Here is a 26,202-nt window from a genome sequence, read left to right as displayed (position 1 = left end):
CAAGAATTCACGAACAAAACAAATGGAAAAAGAATATTGAATTAACAAGTTTCATTATTTTTTTGCCTTTTAACCATTAAAATTGGAACAATAACGTCAGGCAACTGAAAGCAAACGCTTCATTTGATTTAAGACAAAAAGTTGTAACCGAGATAATTTAGTAATAACAATCTAAACTCAGAGTATGCAATTTTTGTGTGTGTGCCAATGTGTGTAAAGGTTAGAAAAGATTAATCCAATGCTTGTTTCTTTACTTTTTCTTGGAAATGGCAAAGTGTTAGTGGTCAAATTGCATATTTACAAGATTGGATTATCAAAGATTTTGCAGTAAAAATAGCAAATTCACTGTTCTTGATCCTCCAAATAAAAAAAGTATATCCAAAATCTCTAATAATTGGTGATGCAAAAGTCACACTGTTATGATATTCAATTCAATAATATTCTCAATATGTCAAAGGGATTTCTGTATGTGCCATGTTCACTTCATTGGATGTCCTAAATCCATGATTCATGTTGCATTTTTCTTGTCTGATTTTCCAAGTGTCTGAAAAAGTTTTCACATTCCTCCATGTTCATTCTTCCCCCCTCTCTCCTCTCCCCTCTTCTTGAACACACAGGTTCTTGATTACAGAACACCATGGAAAATTCAAGAGCAAACACTCAGAGGAGAAGGAGTTGGACTCCTTCATCCATGAGTAGAACACTGTGGAGTAGCAATGAGAGCCCCACCAAGGATTTTTTTCGATCCAACGACGAACAAAAAGGGGTGAATGTGCAAGTTGTTGCGCGGTGCAGGTGATCTTTTTCGTCTTGTTCATCTTCAAAAATGGTGTTTTGTTTTGGACATGTGTTTTATTAGGCAGTCTTTATGTTGTGTTGTGTTCACATTAGGCCTCTGTCTGAAGAGGAGAGCAGAGGAAAAGCATCATCAATGATTTCTTGTGATGAGATCAAACAACAAGTGATTGCTACTCAAAACACAGGCAACAAGCAAACAGATAAAGTGTTTGTGTTTGATAAGGTTTGATTTTTTTTTTGGTTGCAATCACATGGCAATGTAGTTTTGAACTGAAAGGTTGATTCTAGGGGTGGAAAAATATACCGTATACCGTACTTATTGCATCGGAAAAATATCGTAAATATCAAAATTTTGATATACAGTGATTTGCGATATGGTAAGCCATACAAGTTGTTCAGTATGGTACCAATACTGAAATTGGTCACATCAAAATTTAGTATACCGAAAAGTTTGATAAGGTAACAATTGATATTTACTCATATTAGTATTTTCGGTAAAGTATATAGTATGACAATTTTGGTAGTGTATAACGTACTGACCCACCCTAGTTGTTTCGGACTTGATTGTTGATGATTTTTGAGCAATTTTTGTTTTGTGTTTGTTTAGGTGTTTGGTCTGAATTCGAAGCAGGTAGAGGTTTATGATGACATCATTGCTCCGGCCATTGCTGAAGTTCTCGAAGGCTACAGCTGGACCATCTTTGCCTACGGCCAGACCGGGACGGGCAAGACCTACACCATGGAAGGCGAAGGGCGAAAATACAAGGTTTCTTGCTTTCTATTATCTGAAAAAGATGTATTTTCAATCATAAAAAGAATGCTGTATCTTATGTTTGATATTGGTTTCTGTTGTAGAATGGCGAGTTTCACGAAAATGCCGGTATGATCCCAAGAGCCGTGCAGCAGATATTCGACGTGTTGGAGAGGGAGAGGGCCGACTACAGCATGAAGGCGACGTTTCTTGAGCTCTACAACGAGGAGATAACGGATCTCTTGGCACCCGACGAGGGCAAGAGGCCGTTAGTACTAATGGAGGATGGGAAGGGTGCTGTCTTCGTCCGGGGGCTGGAGGAAGAGGTCGTGTGCAGCGTGGATGAGATTTGCGCGATTTTGGAAAAAGGCTCGTCTAGGAAGCGCACGGCTGAGACGCTCGTGAACAAGCAAAGCAACCGGTCCCACTCGATTTTCACCATCACGGTCCAGATCAAGGAGCCTGACACTAGCACCACTGATCATGGATCGGAGATGATCCGATGTGGCAGGTTGAACCTCGTGGACCTCGCTGGCTCGGAGAACGTGCTGCGCTCTGGTGCACGAGAGGTCTTTGGGAACGAAATGCGCGTGCTATGTCGGTTATTGAAGATTCTTCGGGTTTAACTTCTTGTTTGGTGATGCAGGGGAGAGCAAGGGAGGCTGGTGAGATCAACAAGAGTTTGCTCACGCTCGGGCGTGTTATCAACGCGTTGGCTGACAACTCTACGCACGTTCCATATAGGTACGTCGTTGTTTCTGTCTAATGCTGCAGTTGTGTTGTTTGAAAGAGTTTTAGTAAGATTAGCCCTTTTTGAATGTTAGGGATAGCAAGTTAACAAGGTTGTTGAGGGATTCTTTGGGAGGAAAGACGAAAACGTGCATCATCGCAACGATCTCACCATCCGTTCTCTGTCAAGAAGAAACGCTCAGCACTCTTGACTATGCGTTTCGTGCAAAATGTATCAAGAACAGACCTGAGGTTGGTGGATTCTTGTTTTTTTTCTCGTCTTGCATCATTCTTCGATGAGAAATGAGACGAGCTCGATTTGATTATTAGGTGAACCAAAAGTTGATGAAATCTACAGTGATCAAAGATCTCTACACTCAGATAGATAGTCTGAAGCAAGGTAGATCTATCTCATGTAACCGTAAAATAGATTCACACGTTAGCTGAGCTCGTTACGTTTTGATTCTCTCACTCAGAACTTCGTGTTTCGAGGCAAGTGAATGGTGGTTATGGTGATCAGGGTGATCGACACAGTTCAGACGCGTTGAGGAAGGTGCGTAGCCCTCGTATTACTTTGTTTTACGCATTTTTTTATTGAGACGTCGTGTTTTTTGTTGTGAGCAGCAACTGATGGAGCTGCAAGAACTGTATCTTTATCAGCAACAGCTAACAGTAGATTTGAAAGATAAACTACTTAGCACTGAAGTATGCATCATTCCTTATTCTGCTATTTCTAGCTCGAAACGAGTAAAAATCGTGCAACGTTGTTTTTAATCCAGGGAGAACTGACAACGGCTCGACAGTCTCTGCTTAATCTCAAAAATCAATGCCAACAAGCCGAAGACGTGTGTAGAGATAAGGAGGCAGTGATATTCAATCTCATTTCTTCTGGTACGAGGATGTCGCGTTTTTGCACTATTTTCGCTTCGAATGCAGTCTCATTCTGCATCAATGTACAGGAAAAGAACTGACAAAGAAAACTTCCGAGCTTCAATCAGACCTTGAGGGCGCTGTGTTGGACGCGTCTACCTTGTTCGCCAAAATTGGTTCGTGTATCTTATTCAAACGTATCATCATCGCGTTTTTTCTAAAATTGGTTTTCGTGTCAAACAGAACACAAGACAGATTTAGAAGAAACAAACAGGCAAAATGTAGAGAAGTTTTACTCTCATTTAGTTCAGCAGCTTCAGGAGCTAGACGAAGGGGTCTCGGCCTCAGCAACGAACCAAGAACAGAACTGGAAGGCGATTCAAGACGATACACGATTATTCCTAACTTCAAAAGCTAAGGTAGCTCAGAATCTCTCCCAGTAAAGCCTATTCCCTCATGTGGAATATAAATCATGTAGTACTTTTTTTCACAACGTAGGCGATAGACGAGCTTTTCAAACAGATCGAAAATCTCAAGGAGCTAAACGCGTCTGGTGTCAACAAAATAGACGGTTCAGCTGAAGAACTGTATCAGAACTCTCAAGTGGCCTTAAGTAGATTGAGCTCCGCGCTTTCAGATCATTCTTCGTGCATTATGGATGTGAGAATCGATCTTTGTAGTTAGATATACGCGCTTTTTGCTTCCCCTACGTTACTATAACTAACCACTAATCCAATGCAGCTCGTGTCTAAAAACGCATCAGCTGCTGCTGCCATTAACAACGGTCTGAAAAGCAACATGAACAATCTTGGACTGAAATTAGACGAATTCGTGAGGCAGCAGGAGGAGGTAAGAACAGAAACCTCTCAATTGTTTTTACGCGATACTTTGTGAGAATCGGCCTTTTTTCCATCAGAATCACGCGCGTTCCCACCATACGTCCAAGTCCATTTCCAGTAGCCTTGCTAGTTTTTTCAAGACTTTGAAGATTTATACGTCCAAATTGACACTCATCGAAGAGGATTCCCAAACTATCGCCAAACAGAAGCTGCACGCCTTCACGACAAAGTTTGAGGTAGTCTTCGAACATTTTCCTTTACACGAAAATTTTGCCTAAAGTCACTTACTCTTTGGTAGGAGTATTCTGCTGCTGAAGAAAAGCTTCTGTTGGAGCAAATGTCCGAACTTTTGGCGAATTCGAGTTCTAGAAAGAAAAAAATGGTAAGTATTTATTACAGTGAAACCTCATCTCCAAATCTGAATGTTATGTGTGATTCTGTTTTTCAGATACAAGCAGCAGTAGACGACGTGCTAGAGAGCGCCTCAAGCAACGGACTGAAGCTGAATCAAGAAATATCGGAGATGCAAAGCCTAACCGTTGACACTGAGGAAAAGTGGAATGTTTTCATTCAGACAACAGAAAGCAACTATGTTGAAGATTCTGTTGCTGTGGAAGCCGGCAAATGCGCCCTTGAAGACGGCCTTCAATGCTGGTAACGCAACAAAATCACACACTTTCGCTTTCTTTATGTGCAAGTGTTGTGTTTTATTGCAATCTTCGATGCTATGCAGCGTGAGAGAGTTGGCAGAGGTTTCGAAACAGCAGAGATTGTCCGAAGAATCTTTGTTGGATGAGATCAAGGCGAATTTCTGTTAGAAATTTGGGCTTCCACATGACTAATTTAATGTGTATGGCTATCTTTCAGTTGTCCAATTAAAGTGATCCAATGAAGATTAAAGTTTGGTCTAAAGTGTATTTATTTTGTTATGGAAATAAGTGTAGATACCATAAAGTGATTTTCTATTTGATGAGGGACCGAATAGAAAATAAAGGGGTTTATATTTAATATAAATATAAGCTAGGGTTATGGTCCCCAGACGTCAGAAGAACATTCGATATCTCTGTATTCTCTCGGCAGACTATTGCGAAGAATGTCTCTGATCGTTTGGAAGATCCATAGCCGCTGCAAAGCAAAAAGCAATTCCACCGTTCAATTCTAGATGGATCAAGGTACGCTTCCGCTTTATAGTTTATGCTCCTTCTCCGTCGTTCTCGGTTGATCATCATAGAGAGCTTTAAGTAATTGTTCATTCAATTATTCCAACAAGTGGTATCAGAGCCACTCTATTGATGATTCTCTGAGAATTGGGAAGAGGAGAATTAAGATTTGTTTATTTTTTTGGGAATTCAAGAAATTCAGTTTCTTGATATTAGGGTTTTGCGTTGCGTTTTATAATTATGCATATATATATGTCAGCTGTTTCGGGATCAATCCCCTAATTTGATGTGAATTTGAATTCAATAATTCAATTCTTTTTTGTTCCTGTAATCTTGCGGATATAATATGGTTTAGGTATTTTCAATTCAAGGTTATGATTGTGCACGTATTCCAATACAGTTTTGGTTGTTTATTTTGATGAGTTAGATTGTGGATTATGCCCCGTGAATTAATACTTGTCCTCGTGGATTTATGTATATACACGTATTGATTGAGAATTTGGTTGATCGATGAAGGTTTTGCAATATTTTTCTAACCTTGCGCAAATCAAAGTTTTCCTTATGTGATTGGGTATCGCATATAGTAAATTGAGTTTTGGATTGTGGTTTACCGATAATTGTTTTCTGTTAATGAAAGGTTAATTCAATTTATGTGAAGAACTACCCAATTTTGTATGTTCTTGTTCGGTGATTAGATTTCGTTCTCGCTTGTCATGTGAATCCATAAAGTTTAGGATTTGTATTATGTGGATTTATTTGGTTGTTTTGATGTTGCTTTTAGTTATTTGTGTTTGTTAATTTGATCTTGGGAAACATCAAAATTTGGATTTTGTCGATTTTAGTGAAAATCGGATTTGGCAAAATTATATGGAATCCCATTAGGAGTCAGCAATTTGTCATTTGCTAAGGAGTTATAGGGCTGGCCGTCAGGATTAGCGACTCACTGAGTTCGCAAGGTACGCGAACCTAGTGACTCGTTGGCTAGCCACTATATTCCAGACAGTTAACAACGACTTGCTTGCAAGCGTTTATATTCAGTTTTAAAATTTTAAATTCAATAATTTTGGTGCATCTCATGTTCCTTTTGTTAATGTGTGTATTTTAATGCGGATATTAGTCGGCCCACAGGAAGATTAATATTTGGCATGAAATACATACAAACCTTTAATGATAAATACGTGACAATTATTCAGTTTTCGTGTAAGTAATGTGTGATGCCCACAGGTGGACACTGCTTAACATGATCTTATTGTCAGTGTTTGATCATTATAAAGAGAATACCACTTACAAATTCACATTACTGTCAAAGGACTTATTGTGAATGTTGTGCTCGGTACCTCGATATGGTTTACTAATGTTCAAATAGATTAGTCGAAATAAGACGTTGCAACAGTAACCTCTCTTGTCTAGACTTCTTTACTGCGAATGTTAGGACGGTAAGTGTGTGCGTATTTTTAATGCGGATATTAGTCGGCCCACAGGAAGATTAATATTTGGCACGAGATACACACATACCTGTGGTGATAAATACGTGATGATTATCCAGTTTTCGTGTGAGTAAATGTGATGCCCACAGGTGGACATTGCTTGACATGATCTTATTGTCAGTGTTTGATTACTACAAAAGGTTACCACTTGCAAGTTCATATTACTGTCCACAGACTTGATTTGAATGTTGTGCCGGTACCTCGAGATGCTACCATTTTATTTGAATTTTATGATGTGAGCATGACAATTAATTTGGTTTTGTTCTCTATTCAATTGTGATGTCTGCTTCTGCAGGTTCTTCCAACATGAACAATATATTAGTATTGAATGGGTAAAATTTTAAGGATTGCAAAGATTATATTTTGATTGCTCTGGGTTGCATGGATCTAGATTACGCGTTAAGGATTGAGCAACCTACTTCTCATACGGACTATAGTGCTTCTTATCAAAGGAGAAACTACGAGAAGTGGGAATACTCGAATCGTGTAAGTCTATTGATCATTAGGTGTAGCAGCCTAGAAGCCTTTTGAGGCATTGCATCTAAGTATATCACTAAGGTCAGTGAATACCTTGCCAAAACTAAGGTACATTTTGCGAAAAACATTAAGGCTGAGACAAGCATGCTTGATCTCAATAAAGTATAAGGGCAAGGGCAACATAAGGGAGCACATTATGCAAATGTCTCACGTTGCTTCGCTAAAGCTTGAACTTTAAAGACTTGCTTGTGCATTTGGTGTTGCACATCTGGTCAGTATCTCAAGAAATAAAGTAAAAAGGCATTAAGAGAGTGTTTTGAGAATGCTACTATGGATAAGGGTTGATCACAAAAGAAACAACATAAAGATAATGATAGTTGTTTCTTTTGTGGTAAACATGGATATAAAAAGAAGAATTGTAAATATCGCGCATGGCGTGCAAAGGAAGTTACAATTCTTGTTTTGGTCTGTTCTAAAGTTAATTTGGATTTAGTCTCTAATGGTATTTAGTGGGTAGATTCTGGTGCTACTACTCACATAAGGTTATCAGTGCAAGGCTGTCTGAGCTACCGAAAGTCAATTGATGGTGAAAGATACATCTATGTGGAACATGACAAATCGGTGGAAGTAGAGACTATTGGGCATTATAGATTGTTATTAAAGACTGGAATTATTCTGTCTTTGAAGGATACCTTATTGTACTGTCTTTTAGACAAAATTTGGTTTCTATTTCTGCTTTGGACAAATTTGGTTTCTCTTGTTCATTCAGAAATAGTAAAGCTCTTCCTTCAAATAATTCTAGTATTGTGGACACTGTTTCCTTAAGTGCATATAACAATCTTTGTATGCTCAATTATGTTACTTCATATTCAGAAGCTTTACATGTTGAATCAAAAGGGACTAAGCAAATTAAATAACTAGAATTTGGTTAATTTATGACACAAGTGTTTTGGTTATATCTCAAAATAAAGGATTGTGAGACTTGTGTCATATGTTGTATTGAATACACTTATCTTTTCAGAACTTGATTTGTGTGTTTAATGTATCTAAGGAAATCAGACCAAACTTAAGAAATTAGGTGCCAATAGAGCTATACATTTTAGAATTGATATATACGGACATTTGTGGTTCATTCACTTCGGTTTCTTGGAATGATCAACAATATTTTATATCATTCACAAATGAATATTCTTATTCTAGGCACCTACATTTAATCTATTAAAAGTATGAGGCTTTAGACAAGTTCAAAATATTCAGGGTTGATGTTGAGCTCCAACTCAACAAAGGCATTAAGAAAGTCAAATCTAACCGTGGTGGTGAATACTACGAAAGAAATGACTGCACATGTGAACAATGTCAAAGACCTTTTGCCTTCTATTTGGAAGAGTGTGAGATCGTCGTTTTGTTCACCATGCCGTGATCGCCTAGCATGAGTGGTGTAGCTAAAAGACAAAATAAAACTCTTAAAGATATGTGAAGGAGTATGATTTATCATTCTTCCTTGTCGCATTCGCTTTAGGGAGAGGCATTAAAGACTGTAGCATATATTCTCACTTTGGTCTTCTAGAAAAATTTAGGGGTTTTTTAATTTTATGATCCCACAAAAGGAACTAATTTTTGGGACGAGAAATATAGTATTCCTTGAGGATGTTGAGTTTGGGGGGAAGAATGTGTTAAGGAACATTACTTTTGAGGAGGAGTCTGTATAGACACCTACTACTGCTTCTGACAATGATCAGGTATCAATTACTATCATTGAAGAAGCATATTAAGAACCTCAAGATGATATTGTTGTAAACATTCAATCTCATGCGGATGATATCATTTAAAGTCAATCTCAACAACCTCAATTAAGACTCTCGTCAATGGTACCACAAATTTTATGAAGTAGTTCTTTCATTTGGATTCAGAAAGAATGCTATTGATGGTTGTGTAACACAAGTTCAGTGGGAGCAAATGCATCTTGTTGGTATTGCATATCGATGACATATTGATTGCAATTAATGATAAGGAATATTGCGCAACACCAAGAATTACTCTCGAAGAAATTTGAGGTGAAAGATCTTGGGGAAGCCTCTTTTGTATTTGGAATCGAATGAAATAATTTTCGATTGTCACAGAAGGGATATAGTGAAAAGGTGCCTAAAGTATTTGAGATGCATAATTGCAAGTAAAGAAATACCCCTATGACTAAAGGAGACAAACCTAGTCTCATTCAGTGCCATAAGATAAATCTTGAGATTTAGAAAATGCAGAAGCTTCCATATGCTTCGGTGATTGGGAGCCTAATGTGTGCTCAAGTGTGTATCAGACCCAATTTGGTTTCAATTGTTTATATGTTGGGCAGATATTTCAATAACCCGATATGGATCATTAGGAAACAGCAAAACGGGTTATGAGATATATATAGAGAACTAAGCATTACATGCTCGCATACATAAAATCAGATCATTTGGAGAGATCTTTAGGAATTTTGATTCTGATTTTGTTAGATGCCAATACAGTAAAGGATCCATTTTAAGTTACGTGTGTCTGTTGGCTGTAGAGCCATTTCGTGGAGAAGTGCTGAGCAAACACTTGTAGCTACTTCTGCCATGATAACAGAATTCGTAACTTGTTTTGGGGCATCTAGTTAATGAATATGACTGTGAAATTTTGTCACTAGGCTGCATATTGTAAGGTATTGAAAGACTACTTAAGTTATGTTATGACAATAACTCTGCAGTATTATATTCTAAAACAACAGGAACTTCCTGGTTGTTAAATAAAGGGTTTGGAATGGACAAATACATATAGAGCATAAGGGAATGGATTTGATGATTACAAATCCAATCATTAAGGGACTATCACCTAAGGTCTTTCATGGGCATGTAGCCCAAATGGGTGTTATGTTGTTTAAGGATACTTCCGTTCAGTGGGAGTAGTTTTGGTTATTGCTCTATATTGTGTTTTGAACATGTAGTTATAAAACTCATGTTATTCTCTGCAGAAATAAAGTATTATGTTTTGTCCATTATTTTTGGTTTGATCTCACTTTGGGAGGACCAGTTGGAAATAGGCATGTATGATCACCTTGCATGAAATTTTCATGCTACACTCCATAATTGATCTGTTGTTGATTATATTTGCATATGTGATTACTGATGGGTTTAATCATGAAAAAATATGGTGACTGCCCCTTTAGTCCTATGTCGATATGGTTGATAATAAGATTGTTCGGAAATACACTATGTGATAGCACTTTTGAGCGCTCATTCGGTTTGTACACATTTATTTGGTGTCATGTGTTGCCCAAGTGGGAGATTGTTAGAAATTTGGGCTTCCACATGACTAATTTAATGTGTATGGCTATCTTTCAGTTGTCCAATTAAAGTGATCCAATGAAGATTAAAGTTTGGTCTAAAGTGTATTTATTTTGTTATGGAAATAAGTGTAGATACCATAAAGTGATTTTCTATTTGATGAGGGACCGAATAGAAAATAAAGGGGTTTATATTTAATATAAATATAAGCTAGGGTTATGGTCCCCAGACGTCAGAAGAACATTCGATATCTCTGTATTCTCTCGGCAGACTATTGCGAAGAATGTCTCTGATCGTTTGGAAGATCCATAGCCGCTGCAAAGCAAAAAGCAATTCCACCGTTCAATTCTAGATGGATCAAGGTACGCTTCCGCTTTATAGTTTATGCTCCTTCTCCGTCGTTCTCGGTTGATCATCATAGAGAGCTTTAAGTAATTGTTCATTCAATTATTCCAACAATTTCGTCTCTCAAGATTCTCTCATCAAGTAAGCCCTCTCACTTTCTGTCATTTGTTTTGAGGAACAACACACAAAAATCTTTCATTTTTGCTCGCAGGAATGAAACAGCAGCGAATGAGAAGTTCCACGGCCGATATTCATCCATTGCTGCCTCGTTTCTTGAGGAGACGGGCGATGCTACGAGGAATCTAACGTTGTGTGCTGAAAGTAAGAAGCCACCTACTGTCATAAGTCATATAACTTGCTTACTATCTCATATCACATTGTCTTCTGCAGAGGTTCTCAGGCTAGACCGCGAAGCATCAGAGAAGGCTGAGCTGCTGAGTGCTCGTTGCATCGTCTCCACGAAGCAAACCAGCGACAGCCACTCAGGACAAGTGGCTGAGATTTCAATAAGTGCAAGAAAATGGCTTGTTGATGACTACTTGGTAAGAATCTCTTAAATAAACATAAATTTTAAAGGCCGTGTCACGGAGTTTAAATGCCTCTCTCTCTCTCTGAGCAGGTGGATTCAAGTCCAAGTCCAAGTCCGAGGAAATATGGTTTTGCAAAGTAGAGAAGAGGTTGAGAGTTTGATCAGTTTAGAAACACTCAAAGCAGATAATGCAGTTGCAAACCATTTTTTTTACATATACTATCCATAGGAAATTTGGGGTCTATATAACCAAAAAGACTCATGTAACTCATTCTTACAATAGTCTTTCAGATTTGGCTCTTCAATTTCAAGAAATTTATGAAAAAATCATTTCATTGTCTATTGTTTTAGACTTGAATTTTATGACAAGCTAATTTTTACACCTTTTAGCATAATGTACTGCCCTTCAAGTTTTGAGTCATCCCTATAACCCAATTAATATAGTGGGCTGATTGGGTTAGAGATTTCTAATCTACAAAATAAGTTATCTACAAAACATCTATATTGATAGAGTTATCTGGAAATAATTTTTTAAATTGATACAAATTGAAAAAATCAAGTTATAATTAGGAACTTCAAAATCCTAAAATAAAATTAATCCAATTATTAGAATTGAGGATAATACAAATTTCAAAATTTAAAATATAAAATCAGGTGAGCATATAATGATATACATCATGGCCCAATTCATTTTTCAAAGCCCAAAACTTTGGGCTTTCCATAAATTATGGCCCATCTGAATAAACCCACTTCCATTTTCGGCAAAAGATATGACACGTGGCGCTGTAGCAAAAAGGAGAGAGAGAGAGAGAGGGAGCGGAAGAGAGGGAAAATCAGTTTACTGTTGGAAGAGATGAAACCAATCGATCGCTACGGAAATGCAATATGCTTCAGCTGTAAACGTGTAAAATTTTCAGCAATGTCAGCGAAGATTTGAGCTCGACACGTGTGGCTATTGCCTGCTTTTCCGCGGAGTTCCGGATTCGAAATTTCAGGAAATTTTTAAGTTTTCCCGAGAGAGGTGAGATAGTCGTTGATGTTGAATCCTTGATCGCGTTTGATTTTGAAGTGTGAGAGTGAAAATTTGTTTATCGTCATCCAATTTCAAATTTCTAGGGTAGGATTTGGTGAAATAATTAGTGAGTTTATCATGTAGATGTAGATCCGGAGTCGGATGAGGGAATGGTGGACAGTGTTTTCATTGGGGGTGGGTTGATTGATTGAACAGGAGAGCGATATGGGCGGTGGTATTAGAATTATTGTGAAGTATGTTGTTGTCGTTGTTGAGCAAGCGTACATTATATGATGATTCTAGGTAAATTTATGATTGGCGTATTCTAATTTCTGCTATAGTTTTACAAATACAATAAATGGGGATGTATGTATGATATGCAAACATACGCATGGGAGATGAAACAATTGAAATGTTGGCAGGGATTCATATGGATTTACTGTGAGACCTCAACATGCCCATAGGTATCGAGAGTACTCCAATATCTACAAGGTGACCTTCTTGGTGAAATGGCAATATGATTCAGTTTCCGTTTTGTTTTTGGTGGCTTGTAGTTGAGTTATACTAATACTTTCTTATTAGAGAACCTGTGTGGATTTGATTTGTTATTTATCGCATGTGTTTGGTAAACTTAAGAAAATGGAGGGGATTTCTTGTGTTCCGCTAAAAGTCTACATGTGAAATTCCAGGAGGAAGAAGGGGAGAGATTGGAAAAATGGAGGGGATTTCTTGTGCAGCAAGAAGAGTCTACAAGGGCTAGTCATGCTAAGGAAGATGACACTGAACCTGTGGTTTCCGAGGTTACTGAGGAGCCACATGATCTCAGGCAAACAGCAAGTGAACCTGTGGTTTCCGAGGTTACAGAGGAGCCACATGATCTCAGGCAAACAGCAAGTGAACCTGTGGTTTCCGAGGTTACAGAGGAGCCACATGATCTCAGTCAATCAGCAAGTGAACCTCTGGTTTCTGAGGTTACAAAGGATCAACCTGATCTCAGTCAAACAGCAAGTGAAAATGTGGTTTCCGAGGTTACAGAGGAGCCACGTGATCTCATTCAAACAGCAAGTGAGGAAAGGGAAGATTCGGCTGAACAGTCCGCTGCCATTTCTGAAGTCACTGCTGTTGAAAAGGTGAGCGGAGAAGATGGAAATTCAAGTGAAAAGAGGTCTGAGGGAAGTATACCTCCCAAGGAAGCTCCAAGTAACCAACATAGTAAGCCCCGTGAGGTGAAGACATGGGCTGATATTAGTTCATCACTAAATACCATAGACCATTTGATGAGTTTACGAATAAAGAAGAATGCGAACACGAAGCATGAAAAGATAAGGTGCGAAAATAATGACCTTCCATCAATAGACGAGGGAAGAGCAGATGGTGGAGGGTCTGAAGACGATAGTGAGAGAACTGATAGTGCAGAAGCTCCTACAGTAGAAACTAGTTCCAGTGATATACTACTGCCCACAGAATCCAGTTTTCCGTGGAAACAAGAACTTGCATCCCTTGTTCAATTAGGAGTACCCAGGGAACTTAGGGGGGAGGTACAGTTACACCGTTGCATCAAACGCGAAATTATTGACATCACTTTTCCAGCTCTAAAGCTTCTTTATATTTTTGCACTTACTTAATTGGGCAGGTGTGGCAAGCATTCGTTGGTGTTAGAACCCGCCGAGTGGATAGATATTACCAAGATTTGCTGGCTGTAGAATGTGATGCTGGTAGTGATGGCAAAGAGCATGATAAATCAGCATCTGAAGAGAAGAAAGGCAATTTGTCAGAAAAGTTAAAGAAGCAGATTGAGAAGGTCGTTAGCTGCATGGCTCCTGGACTTTATCGTTCAATCTTTTTGATTCGTAGGTGCTGCTTCTTTTAGGGTTCATCTAGGATGGTCTTCAATAGCAATACCCCGCCCGGATGGATGCTTGAACTTTATTAACTTTGGAATAGAATTTTGTCCATTGTTGAACATCTTAGTTCTCTCTTCAAATTCTAGTCAACATCTATTACTAAAATTTATTTCTATCATGCCTTGTCATTATGTGTAAAGACTGATTTTCTTGTTCGCTTGCTGCAGGATCTGCCACGAACATTTCCAGGCCATCCGGCATTAAATGAAACTGGCAGAAACTCATTACGGCGTGTGCTCTCAGCATATGCTCTGCATAACCCCTCAGTTGGGTATTGCCAGGTGACTGCCTGGTTTAGGTTTATCGTATTCGGCGTCAAATGACTAAGAAAAAAAGATGAAAAGTAATCTTACAGAGATATGATATGAGGTGAAGCTTGAACACTGGGGAGGAAAATAGAAGCAAGATTGTAATTTATTTATTTAGCCATATGATTTACAAAATGTGCATGTTAGAAGATAAGTTTATGAACTGGAGAGAGTGGAAAATATTATGTCTATTATAATAATAGAAAAAAATGACTATTATAAGCACATACGGACAAGAGGATGCTATCTATATATATTTAAGATGGTAAAGTCACAAATTAGGAAACTGGGAGACAAATGTTATTTACAATGGATACTTCAGATGATTTCTGTTATCTGGATATAGTCAGAAATGTTGCATAAAGATTACAAGACCTGTAAAAATATGGGAGAATGCAAGTTGTAGTAAGATTCTTCAGTTTGCATGAATAATAAGATGAAAATCTTCCTCTTGTGTCTGCATCATTCAAGTCAAACTTCACTTAGAAATTTTTCTTGTTTTTATTTTTAAATTTTCATTCCATGCTCTTTGTTACTCCAGGCAATGAATTTCTTTGCTGGCTTATTACTTCTGATGATGCCTGAGGAAAATGCGTTCTGGTAACTTTCAAGCTTTTACATCATCCTGTTTTGGAACTGTATGAACTTTTATAACTTAGGGAAGGGAAAAATATTAGAGCATCATCATATAGAGATCTTTTTATTTAAATCAACATATGATCATGCAGAAAATAATACTGAATGAGCTAGTTTTTACCTAGTCTCTCCTTTCAGGACACTGGTGGGTATAATCGATGATTATTTTGAAGGTTATTTCTCACAAGAAATGACAGAATCCCAGGTTTGTGTCTTAACAATTGTTGTTTCAGGAATGTGCTCATGTTAACAGAAGCCTTAAAATTTTGTTACTTCATAGGTTGACCAACTTGTTTTTGAGGACTTGATGCGTGAAAGGTTTCCTAAACTAGGTTAGTCCTCTATAAAAAGCTTTTATCATATGGCTTCTTCACTCATATTAGATATACACAGTCCGTCATCAAATCCAGTTTGCTGCAGTAAACCATCTTGATTACTTGGGAGTTGAAGTGGCATGGATGTCTGGGCCTTGGTTCCTCTCAATCTTTGTAAACACGCTTCCATGGGAAAGTGGTGTGTGCTTATGATTGTTTTGCATAACAGGCTGAAATACATAATTACTTCCCAACATAGCTCAAACTCTACACCATCTTGCCCTAATTTCAGTTCTTCGAGTGTGGGATGTGATCCTGTTTGAAGGGAACCGCGTCATGCTCTTTCGAACTGCGCTTGCTTTGATGGATTTATATGGTACACGTTTCATGTTTCCTGAATAATTTAAGTGAGACACATTGAATTATATTAGCGTTTGATCTACAGGACCTGCTCTAGTTACAACGAAGGATGCTGGAGATGTTATAACTTTATTGCAAACACTTACTGGTTCCACGTTTGATAGCAGCCAACTTGTCTTAACTGCTTGTATGGGTTTCTTGACCATCACTGAAGATCGACTGCAGGAACTGAGACAGAAGCATAGGCCATCTGTAGTTTCGACATTCAACGAAAGAGCCAAAGGGTGCAAAAGCTTCAAAGATCCTAAAGGTCTCGCAACTAAGTTATACAGCTTCAAGCATGATCGTGGACAAATAGCAAAAGAAAATGAGATAGAAGCAGGCTTGAATGATAATATGGATTTAGGTGAAATTCCATGTTTGGAATCTCATTCTGCCAGCCTGGATGAGTATCTTAAAGGCATGACCATTGATTCCGAAGTAGATTCACTTCCAGATCTTCAGGAACAGGTAGTTTGTTATCTATTTGAGTAGCACCTGCTTTTCTTCTGTTTTAGAGAACTCAAATGTTTGTGTGTGTGTTTACTGGGATTTACCATTAATATCACCACTCAGTAAGAAATTCACCTTTTCAGTATATTTTCTTCAGGTGATTTGGTTAAAGGTTGAGCTCTGCAGGTTGCTAGAGGAAAAGAGATCGGCTATGCTCAGGTTAGTTGAAGAGGGGGAAAGAGAGTTTGGAATTCAGTTTTACTATTCATGTGTAATATATTCTATTTTACTAGTTTATACTATTCGATCAGAGCTGAAGCTTGGATGCTAAAGCGTTCAATTGGAAATATTATTTCGCTGTTAACTGGCCACAGTCGTTGCATGTTGGCACCACGTTTTTTCAGCAAGCCTTGGTGGTTTTTTATACTTTAAAAGATTTCTATTGATCTTCCAAGAATCAATGATCAATCACTTATATTCTAATCATTTGCTGGTCATTTTCAATGACAATAAAAAATGTTGATTGTTCCCCTATTTTGAAATCACGGAAAAATGTGCTTCGTCTTTTGTAGGTCTGAAGAATTAGAATCTGCGTTTATAGAAATGGTTCAAGAAGATAATCGAATGGAACTAGCTGCAAAGGTATTTTACAATTATTCGTCTGTTAATAATAGTACTTACTTCAAAGAAATCAAGAGGCATGCAATAAATCACGCTGTATATCTAGTTCAATTCGATTATTACCGTTTAACAGAGATGCATTTTTTAAGTATGTGCATGATTCCTCATAATTTTCTGCAGGTTGAGAAACTGGAGAAGGAGGTTGCTGAACTACGGCAGGTTCTGTCTGATAAGAAAGAAGGGGAGAAAGCAATGCTTGAGGTCATTTTCCCACTTCTCTTTCAAACACTCAGCTATAGAGGCTGATACTCATCTTGTCAGAGGTCATAGTTATGAGGGATCTTCCTTTTATATGGCTATTTTAGGTTCTAATGAATGTTGAGCAAGAACAGAGGATAGCCGATGAAGCTCGACGTTCTGCAGAACAACAGCTGCGCGCACTTCAGGTTCTATACAACGTTCAAGTCCTCTGTTTTAACAGTAGGCTTACTTTGAGGATTTGTTATCTGGTGGTTAGATAGTTTACTTTGATGCATTATTAATATATCATCCATTTAGTCACTTAAAATCAATATAATCAAGGAACTTGGTTATCCCAAGTGATATGAAGAAAAGTTAATGTTAGGACAAAAACGAAAGACCTTCCGTGATCCACATACATTTACCAAAGTAAACAAGGCCTTATGATTGTTTATTTTGCTTTGTTCTTCAAGACAAGATCAAATAATACATCTATGTATGCACAGGAAAAGTATGACAAAGCCATGGGTGCCCTAGACGCTAAGGAGAAGCGGGTTGTTATGGCAGAGACGATGCTAGAAGCAACATTGCAATATGAATCTGGGCAAAGTAAAGCCTCTTCACCTAAGTGAGTAAGCACCCTGCTCCACAGTGCATAAAATCTTTTACTGTCTAAAAAAAGGGTCGTCTTCCTTGGGACGGAGGAAGTATATCCCCGTTATCAAATCCCATTTTCTTACATCATAATTTATATATGTATCCCTTGTACCATTGCCAGTTCTACAAAAAAGACTGGTCTACTCTCATTCGGCCTTGGTTGGAGGAAGGTAAGTCTTAAATCTTCTTTGTCAAATACATATTTACGTGTGCGTGTAGGTATAAACGATCAAACTATGCTGACAGGGGAAAGATGACTCTGGCAATAACGTCCCCGACGATGCTGATGGCCACCAGCAAGATAGATGACAAGAAAGTTACAGAAACAATATACTATGCTCATACACTGCAGTAGTTTTTTAACATCATCGTTTTTAAGTTTGTATGAGTACGATGAGGTAATAAACAATAGTTTGTACTTTTTGGGCAACCATGTTCTCTTTCAACTTTAATTTGATCGAAAATAGGCCAACATCGTGCATCGCAAAACTAGTCTTGTTACAAATTGAGTATCAACAGAAGGGTAAAAAAACGAAAAAAATTGGTTGTTTTCTTACAAATCATCTCGAGCAGAGATCCGGCATGTAATAGCATCCGACTCCAAAGATATCCCCAACTAGGGCGCTGATATTTTGCAGAGATAAGTTTAACCACACCACCAACAGCAACAATACGACATGTTCGAATAATTTTTTTCCGATGATGATGAACAAACCAACCTTCTCTGGGCTTGGTCTGCCCGGAGCAATAATCTTTTAACCATAGTACTTGGATTAATTTTACATACTAATATATTAATATATGTAGCATGAATACATACATCTGGAAATAGAAAAATACTCAAGCATGTAACACTATGATGAAAGAATGGATATCCAATAGTATATCATAGTTTTATTATTACACTTGAACAAGTGGGAAAAAAAATAAACAAACTTGTTAAATAATCTTACAACAAAGTTGGAAATCTAAAAAGGGATTGTTCAGCATCACTACACTCTTAGTTTTCTTATTTTCCCCATGAAATAATAAGGTATTCTGTAAAAATATCAAAAGTTATGATGTCTGCAAAATTTGAACTCCACATCCTAAGAAAACCTACACTGCTGCCGACTGTTTCTCCTCATTTTCGTTGAGGTTCAGAGCTTCGAGCAGCTTTGGCAACGACTCCGGGATCCCACCGGGTATGACAAACTCGACCAGTTTCCCTTGGCAACGGTAGAAGTCCTCCACTGGCTGGCTCTGCATTTGCCCAGAGGGAAATCAATTGAGTAAAAGATGAAGTAGAATGAAATTCACAATTCTAAGAATCACAATGAGCAAGATCACAAGGTAAGACCGGACATCGGTTCCATATGAAAGTGTGGAATGACGTATAAGTGGGAGTCAACCTTTTACTATTGACCATGGTTTTGAGATAAGTTAGTGCTCCCTATTTTATATGTTTGTCAATTTGGTGCGGTGAGTGTGGATCCGAACGGCCTAGGGAAAGGCACTACCCGAAGGTCCGACCAAAGGGGTGCCCCTGAAGAAGTTGGTCCAAAGGGAAACAAATGGATGTTGGGCCTACAACTTTGGGTTTTCCACCGGGCGTGTGCACCGTCTGGTTCAAAAGGGGATGGATTGATACGAATCCCATATCCAAACGGCCTACTAAAAGGGCTATCTGAAGGTGTGAGGGGAGCTACTGAAGATGTGGGCCCAAGGGGCAACAAATGGATGGCGTGCCATCCGTGGATATGGAATACACATGGGTTTCACGTGAAAGTATGGAATATCATATAAGTGCGAGTCAACCATTCACCTTCGATCATGGTTTTGGGTGGTTAAATTATGGCTCCCTAACTTATATGTTTATCGGATATTCTCAGCTTTTGATCCACACAGTTACTTGCAAATTCAAAAGGGGAAACAAGTACCTTTTCAGTGTAGACCGCCAACCTTTGCTTCACAACAGTTTCGGTATCATCAGGACGAGTTACGAGCTTTGAAGCACAGTGTGAAGGCGGGAGAAGGGGGTCCATATATATGTCCGGATTCCCGTTCTCTCCCTTGACATCGATTGTGGCCACGTTGAAGTTCTTCCCACATTCACTGCAAATCCTTCTTCCGAGGCATTTATCTATTAGTACTTGTTCGGGGAGCTTCAGATTTACGACCAGATCAATATCGGTCACATCATTTAGTATTTCCTGCATATTAGTGAAGGATCAAGTTACTCAGCATTTCAAGAGACAACTGATGAATTTCCTACTTTCTCCTATTTGATCAAAGTTCAGAAATCACTTGAAGCAACGTGCGAATTGCACAAGAAACATACGGTGAAGCAATTTCTGAATTAAATTTTGAGTGTTGAAGGACAATGCTTCGGGTTGTTAGTAACACTATCGTTTATTCATTCAGCACAAACCCTTTCTCTATTTAGCTCATCTCTGATTTGATATACCTGCTAAAACTGTGAAAAGAAGAATCACTCACCGCTTGTCTTACTGTTCGAGGAAAACCATCGAGTATGAATCCTGATTCTCCCTTTGATTCTCCTGACTCAAGCCTCTTTGACAATAAATTGATGATGATCTCATCGGATACCAGTTTGCCCTGGTTCACAATCTCCTCGAGCTGCAACAATACATCCAATAGTTCAGCTATGAACCAAAACACAGCACAAACTCATCTCACTAAAGAAACATACACAAAAGCCAGCAAGCTGTAAACTTTAAGACTCAAATAACAAAACACAAGCATCCAAATTCTATAATATCCTCAATCCAATCATATGAATCCTGATTCTCCATTAGACTCTACGTCTCAAGCCTCTTCGACAACAAACCAATAATGAACTCATTGGATACCAATTTTATCTGGTTCACAATCTCCTCGGGCTTCAACAATACATATGATAGTTCAGACACGCAACTACAAACCAAAACACAGCACAAATTCTCATCTCACTAACAAAACATAAACCGAAAAACACAGCAAGAAAGATTCTATTTTGCAGCAAGTTGTGAACTTTATCATTGAGCATCACACACTTACCACAAAAAATTAATGAATCCACAATCCAGTCATTACTATTCATCAAAATGTCATTCTTCAACTATTTTTAACACATTTCAAACTTCACATATTCACAATATATTCAAATATGCTAACCAAAACACAACACAATTTCTCACATCTCACTAAAATAACATAAACATAAACAGAAACAACACATTGTATGGGATTCGATTCCGCAACAAGCTGTAAACTTTATCGTTGAGCTTCACACATTAAAAATTACTCCAGATAAATCAACATTTCAGTCATTGCTATTCACTAGTTTTTTCAACTACATTTTCAACACATCTATAATTCCACATACACACAAATAAAATTCAAATATCTCAATTTTCATTTTTTGTAATATTTCGAAGGAGTATCCCAAATATCATACACTACATAATTCAAATCACAACGCATTTACCATAAAATATCAATGAATCCACAATTTATTCACTACTACTATTCACTGAAATGTCACCTCTTCAACTGCAAACACATCTCAAATTCCACAAATTCACAATAAATTCAAATATCCCAATTTACAATTTCTGTAATTCAAAACGCATTTGAATTCCACGATCTCACTCAATCCAATCACGCGCAGATCAAACCCTAACCACATCAAAAACACAACAGACCTGCTTCGACATGGGGCCGGAGGAATTGAGCTCTTCGCGGACGAGATCGCCGGTGGCGATGTGCGGGACGCCGAGGAGAACCGAGAGGCGGCTGGCGTAGGTGCCTTTCCCGACGCCGGGGCACCCGAGGAACACCCACTGGACGTTCCTGCCCTTGGGATCCACGCGGGGTTTGAATTCGGTCGCGGCGGCCGAGGAGAGGGACCTCCGGGTCGAAAATGCGGCGGAGGAGGATCGGAAGAGGCGGATCATGGCCGCCATTTAGCGGTGGTGGAGACGGAATCGAGAAGGATAAATCGAAAGCGAAGCGTTGGAGGAAGAGAAAGAGAAAGAAATGTGGAGTTTTACGAAGTGGGTAATGCGGCGGAGAATCTTTTCGTGATTCCCATTAGATTCGGATATGGAGTAGTACAATATTTTTTTTATTTTGAAAATCCGACTAATTCTGCTCGACCACATTTTCATTGCTTTGCTCGACCGGTTCGGCGGATATATAATTTTTAAATCATGCATTGCTTTTCTAATATTTGCATTTAGTACTTAGTTAATCTTTCCATTTTTGGATGTTTAATTCGTACTATCTCCTTTCGATTGTGAAGTTATAAGTAACCTCAAAAAATTAGGAGAAACAAACTGCTCTCTCATCCTAAGGAAAGGGTCATCTTGGGACGAAGGAAGTACTAATAATAATAATAAGAGTATCAAATTTTAAAACACAACCCAAAAAGAATACTCCCTCCGTCTCCTATTAAGAGTAACACTTTTCCATTTCGGTCCGTTCCCAATTAAGAGTCACACTTTATTTTTTTATCATAAATGGTAAGTAGGTCTCACATTCCACTAACTCAATTCACTCACATTTTATTATAAAATCAATATAAAAAATAGATCTCACATTCCACTAACTTTTTCAAACTAACTTTTCTTTGCATTTCTTAAAAAACTCCTGCCCAGTCAAAGTGTGACTCCTAATAGGGGACTAGACGGAGGGAGTAAGTAGCAACAAATTTTAAATATATATGTGAAAATGAAGTTGTCCAAGTATCCGCAACGGCAGCAATATAAAAACCATATATAATGATTCTTTATAAATATAAATATCGTTACAAAAAAGGCCACGTGTCAGCTGAGGTTATTTACCCATGGCTGCTTCTCTCGGCACAACCACCGCGCACGGCGTCGCCGCCGCATCTTGTAAAGCTTTTACGCCCCAATACTCGCCTAACAACGTTCTCACGAATCCGTCGCGCCGTCTCCGCCGTGAATTCCCTCTCCTTCGCGCCAAATTAGCCTCCCTCAGCTCGCCCCAACGGTGTCGTATCAGTCCATCCGCCGTCTCCAATTCTACAGGTAAGATTCACCCCCGAAATCATAGCTCGACGCTTCCATTTTGTTATCAATTGGCTCGTGCAGTGTTCGGTTTTAGGAATTCGTAGCTTGGTTAGAATTTTGTTATAGCAGACGAAATCAATCGCTAATTTAATCAATTAGGAAGTAGGAATCAACCAATTGAATGTGTGCTTTATCATCAATCGTAGAAGTATTTGCCTAAAGTAGGTCTATCTCTGTAGAGGTTCAGTTGAGGAATAAGAATTTGAGCCAATTTATCTCAAAGTTGAACTGTAATTGTGGTGGTTGTGAATGATAATGAAAAGCAGGGGCTGAGACTTCGGCTGTGACTGATGGTGCCACTGACTTGCTGGAAACCGTGATAGTCTACAACTTGAATGGGAATGGAATCCCCATTTCTGACTTGTGGAAAGATAGGAAGGCTGTGGTAGCATTTGCTCGTCATTTCGGGTGATTATTGTGAATCTTTGCGCTCCGATGTTCTGCTTTTAAGCCTATATTTTGCAGACACGAGTTACTTTTTGTATATTTGGCTGTTGCAGATGTGTTCTCTGTCGAACAAGGGCAGCCTACCTTGCTTCTGGAAAGGTGAATTGCGTTGCCTCTCGACTGACTTGTTCATTCCCTGCTTGCTTGTATTGAGTATTCTTTAGTACCTCAAGCCCTTTTCAGAAATGGTCATGCCACTATTTGTAGGAGTCACTGTTTAATATACTTACTTTCTTCATCATCAATTTATTTTCCCTAATTCTTCTACCAAGTTGTTGTGATTCATTCAGTTAGAGTGAGAGCATTCTGAATTTTTATATAGTTGAGAAATTTAGTTTTTGCATGATTAGAACTGAGTGTTACTACCTTCTTCATTTTGGCAGAATTTTGTGCTTGTTTGACAGGATACCATGGACGCTGCTGGTGTGGCGCTTGTTATAATTGGGCCTGGAAGTGTTGATCAGGTATGCATCCTTTCTTGGATCTCGCCCTACATGCACATACGATAAAAGGCTCCTAGCATTCCCACTTCAGATCCTATTCAGCAAGCCCATTTCGAATTTTCTTTTATGAATTCCATCCACTACATGAATTCTCTTTCAACACTATTTTCCCTCCCGGTGTCTTTTGACTTCTTGTTTTCCTTCGGAGAGTTTGTTGGTTGGCTTAATATATTGTTGGAATACTGATTAGCACTATGGTGGCAGGCAAAAGTTTTCTCAGAGCAAACAAAGTTCAAAGGAGGTGTGTTTCTAAATTTATTTTACATTGAAACCGTGTTATAGCAAACTCAAAATTTGCACTATGATCTTTTTCTTAGCTGTTCTGATCATTTACTTCTCTCGTCATTTTAGTGTGTGTCCATCTAGAATATAAAGTTGAATACACAAATAAGTATGATTGCTCTCCATGTATTTTAACAGAGTTAATTCGCTATCAATATGTTATACTGGTATATATATTTACACCCGTGCAAACCTCATGCGTTGGCTCTTATAACCTTAACCATATAAATAAAATAAGCAGTATGGAAAAGAAGACTTAGAAGCACTTTCAAATATAGTATCCAGCATATTAAAATAAATGATGAGTGCACTGTCTTGTGAATTCCTGGTTTTGTACATGATTCAATTTTATTATTCTAGGAATATATCATACTCTTGTTTATTATAAATAGAGTAGATTGTACTTTGTAAATGTAAAAATCATCAATGAAGATCAGTGAACAATTCAGTTTCACTTTTTATATCTTTTATCTGTTTAGTCCACCCATAAGATTTCAGAATCCAGATTATTCTGCAAAACATGTCATTCCATTTCCCTTGACTCTATCAGAATATTTCCACACAAAATATGTTTCTCTTTTTTTGTTACAGAGGTATATGCAGACCCTAGCCATGCATCGTATGACGCACTGAATTTTGTCTCTGGTGTTACCACCACATTTACTCCCCGGGTATGGTGACACTTTAATCCCTGTGATTATGACTTCTATTTCTACACAAGTAGTTAACAGCTGCATGAGTTATTTCATTGCAGCATGGTTGTGAGGTCTATAAACATCTTTATGCTCGTTTCTCTGCTTCAGTTTTATCTTTTTTGTTCTCAGGCTGGTTTAAAAATAATACAAGCGTACCTTGACGGATATCGACAAGACTGGGAGCTTTCGTTTGAGAAGGATACCCGGACAAGAGGTGGCTGGTAAGTTGCCCACCTGGAAAATGAGTAAAAGTTGCATCTGACTTACTTCGTTTATGTAGTGTGGGCATAAAGTTTCTATTTCACATCTGAATTAATGCATGTGAATTGAACTCTAGAACTTTGACAGTGTCTCTTAATTGTAAAGTTTTACCCAAAACAAAAGGGCTACAAGTTTAGCAAGAAAGTGATTGCTTTGATCACTTTGTCCGATAAACTGTAGATGTATTGAGGCTGTGTATTTTCTTGGTGGGAAGTCATAAAAGTGACTACCATTAATTCTTCTTCTTTTGATTTGTATTTTAATTTCTGTTTTATGTGATTGTGAAATGATTACTTAGTGGAAGTTAGTCCAAAAACTATGTTCATGCATCTCATTTTAATCTCATAGGTACTTTTGAGGTTCTGTTCTTGGAAATTTTGAATTATTTGTTGTAATTTTGTAGGAGGCAAGGTGGAATCATCGTTGCAGGCCCCGGCAAACATAACATCTCATATATCCACAAGGTTAACCCCTTTTCTTCCTCTATCTACGAAATTTATAACTGATAAAGAAACTTTCCATGACTCGGAATTTGATTTTATAACATTTGAATTTCCGTTATGGACTGATTCTACACAAACTACGCCCTAGACTAGTCACTTATGCTATGCAGAATGTTGGGTTTACGCAGGACAAAGAAGCTGGTGATGACCCGGAGATACAAGAGATCTTGAAGGCCTGCTGTGTTCAAGACAACTGAGAAGCATACTGAGAGTCCTTTTCACAGTATTATATGCGTAGTATTCTGTAGTAAAAAAATATCTGCTGTATATACACACATCTGAAGTTAAAATACCAAATACTACATCTATTGTTGTCTCAGTTGTCTATGGAATCAAGTTATGTTGTTGAAGCTTGTTCTTTTATGGAGTACTATAATAGAAGATCAATGTGGTTCCTCATTTATTTAGTCTGATTGACTCGGGCTCTGACTCGCGGTTAGCACGATCCAATGGGCCATCTTTACTAGGCCTGGAAAACAGAAGGGTTGGACTATATATTTCCTAGACTGGGAAAATTTGAAAGTTCATTCTAATTGTAAATTGGTCTTTTAAAAATTGGAATGCACTTTTTTCCTTTTTGAAATGATCTGAATTGTCTAAAA

At 38.2% G+C, this 26,202-nt stretch overlaps 4 protein-coding genes across 5 annotated transcripts; 3 read left to right on the top strand and 1 right to left on the bottom strand.

The window, feature by feature from the left end:
- Window positions 1-411: 411 nt before the first annotated feature.
- LOC125212711 (kinesin-like protein KIN-5D) lies at window positions 412-11,629 on the top strand. Its single transcript, XM_048112947.1, has 22 exons — window positions 412-795; window positions 892-1,021; window positions 1,406-1,564; window positions 1,654-2,118; window positions 2,196-2,293; window positions 2,374-2,530; window positions 2,609-2,678; window positions 2,755-2,831; window positions 2,903-2,983; window positions 3,058-3,169; window positions 3,238-3,324; window positions 3,392-3,567; window positions 3,647-3,808; window positions 3,890-3,997; window positions 4,065-4,223; window positions 4,286-4,369; window positions 4,436-4,641; window positions 4,721-4,793; window positions 10,871-10,899; window positions 10,970-11,079; window positions 11,149-11,300; window positions 11,378-11,629. Exons 1-22 carry the CDS (start codon window positions 638-640, stop codon window positions 11,426-11,428), a joined length of 2,904 nt encoding a protein of 967 aa, XP_047968904.1. The 5' UTR covers window positions 412-637; the 3' UTR covers window positions 11,429-11,629.
- Window positions 11,630-12,109: 480 nt separating this feature from the next.
- Window positions 12,110-18,261, top strand: LOC125216290 (GTPase-activating protein gyp3-like). The gene is made up of 19 exons (XM_048117963.1): window positions 12,110-12,308; window positions 12,444-12,602; window positions 12,722-12,791; window positions 12,989-13,837; window positions 13,933-14,100; window positions 14,371-14,484; window positions 15,053-15,111; window positions 15,286-15,352; window positions 15,428-15,479; window positions 15,568-15,660; window positions 15,754-15,837; window positions 15,907-16,331; window positions 16,471-16,532; window positions 16,886-16,955; window positions 17,115-17,195; window positions 17,300-17,380; window positions 17,681-17,802; window positions 17,953-18,001; window positions 18,078-18,261. Exons 2-19 carry the CDS (start codon window positions 12,556-12,558, stop codon window positions 18,138-18,140), a joined length of 2,556 nt encoding a protein of 851 aa, XP_047973920.1. The 5' UTR covers window positions 12,110-12,308; window positions 12,444-12,555; the 3' UTR covers window positions 18,141-18,261.
- Window positions 18,262-18,691: 430 nt separating this feature from the next.
- Window positions 18,692-21,895, bottom strand: LOC125210655 (adenylate kinase-like). Its single transcript, XM_048110207.1, has 4 exons — window positions 21,518-21,895; window positions 20,310-20,450; window positions 19,751-20,023; window positions 18,692-19,073 (listed from the first exon to the last, which is right to left on the bottom strand). The coding sequence occupies exons 1-4, from the start codon at window positions 21,776-21,778 to the stop codon at window positions 18,930-18,932; spliced, it is 819 nt and encodes a 272-aa protein (XP_047966164.1). The 5' UTR covers window positions 21,779-21,895; the 3' UTR covers window positions 18,692-18,929.
- Window positions 21,896-22,603: 708 nt separating this feature from the next.
- On the top strand, window positions 22,604-25,950 carry LOC125210690 (thioredoxin-like protein AAED1, chloroplastic). Of its 2 annotated transcripts, none has more exons than XM_048110258.1 (9): window positions 22,604-22,867; window positions 23,176-23,317; window positions 23,410-23,455; window positions 23,761-23,820; window positions 24,064-24,100; window positions 24,733-24,812; window positions 24,966-25,057; window positions 25,501-25,561; window positions 25,711-25,950. In XM_048110258.1, exons 1-9 carry the CDS (start codon window positions 22,660-22,662, stop codon window positions 25,795-25,797), a joined length of 813 nt encoding a protein of 270 aa, XP_047966215.1. In that variant the 5' UTR covers window positions 22,604-22,659; the 3' UTR covers window positions 25,798-25,950. The 2 variants fall into 2 exon arrangements, with proteins under 2 accessions (XP_047966215.1, XP_047966216.1); XM_048110259.1 differs by having other exon boundaries at window positions 22,606-22,867; window positions 25,729-25,950.
- The last annotated feature ends 252 nt before the right edge of the window (window positions 25,951-26,202 follow it).

The sequence above is a fragment of the Salvia hispanica genome, chromosome 3, assembly GCF_023119035.1.
Source record: "Salvia hispanica cultivar TCC Black 2014 chromosome 3, UniMelb_Shisp_WGS_1.0, whole genome shotgun sequence".
Taxonomy (NCBI): domain Eukaryota; kingdom Viridiplantae; phylum Streptophyta; class Magnoliopsida; order Lamiales; family Lamiaceae; genus Salvia; species Salvia hispanica.
The sequence above is the reverse complement of the archived record's forward strand: the minus strand, read 5'-3'. Positions and strand labels throughout refer to the sequence as shown.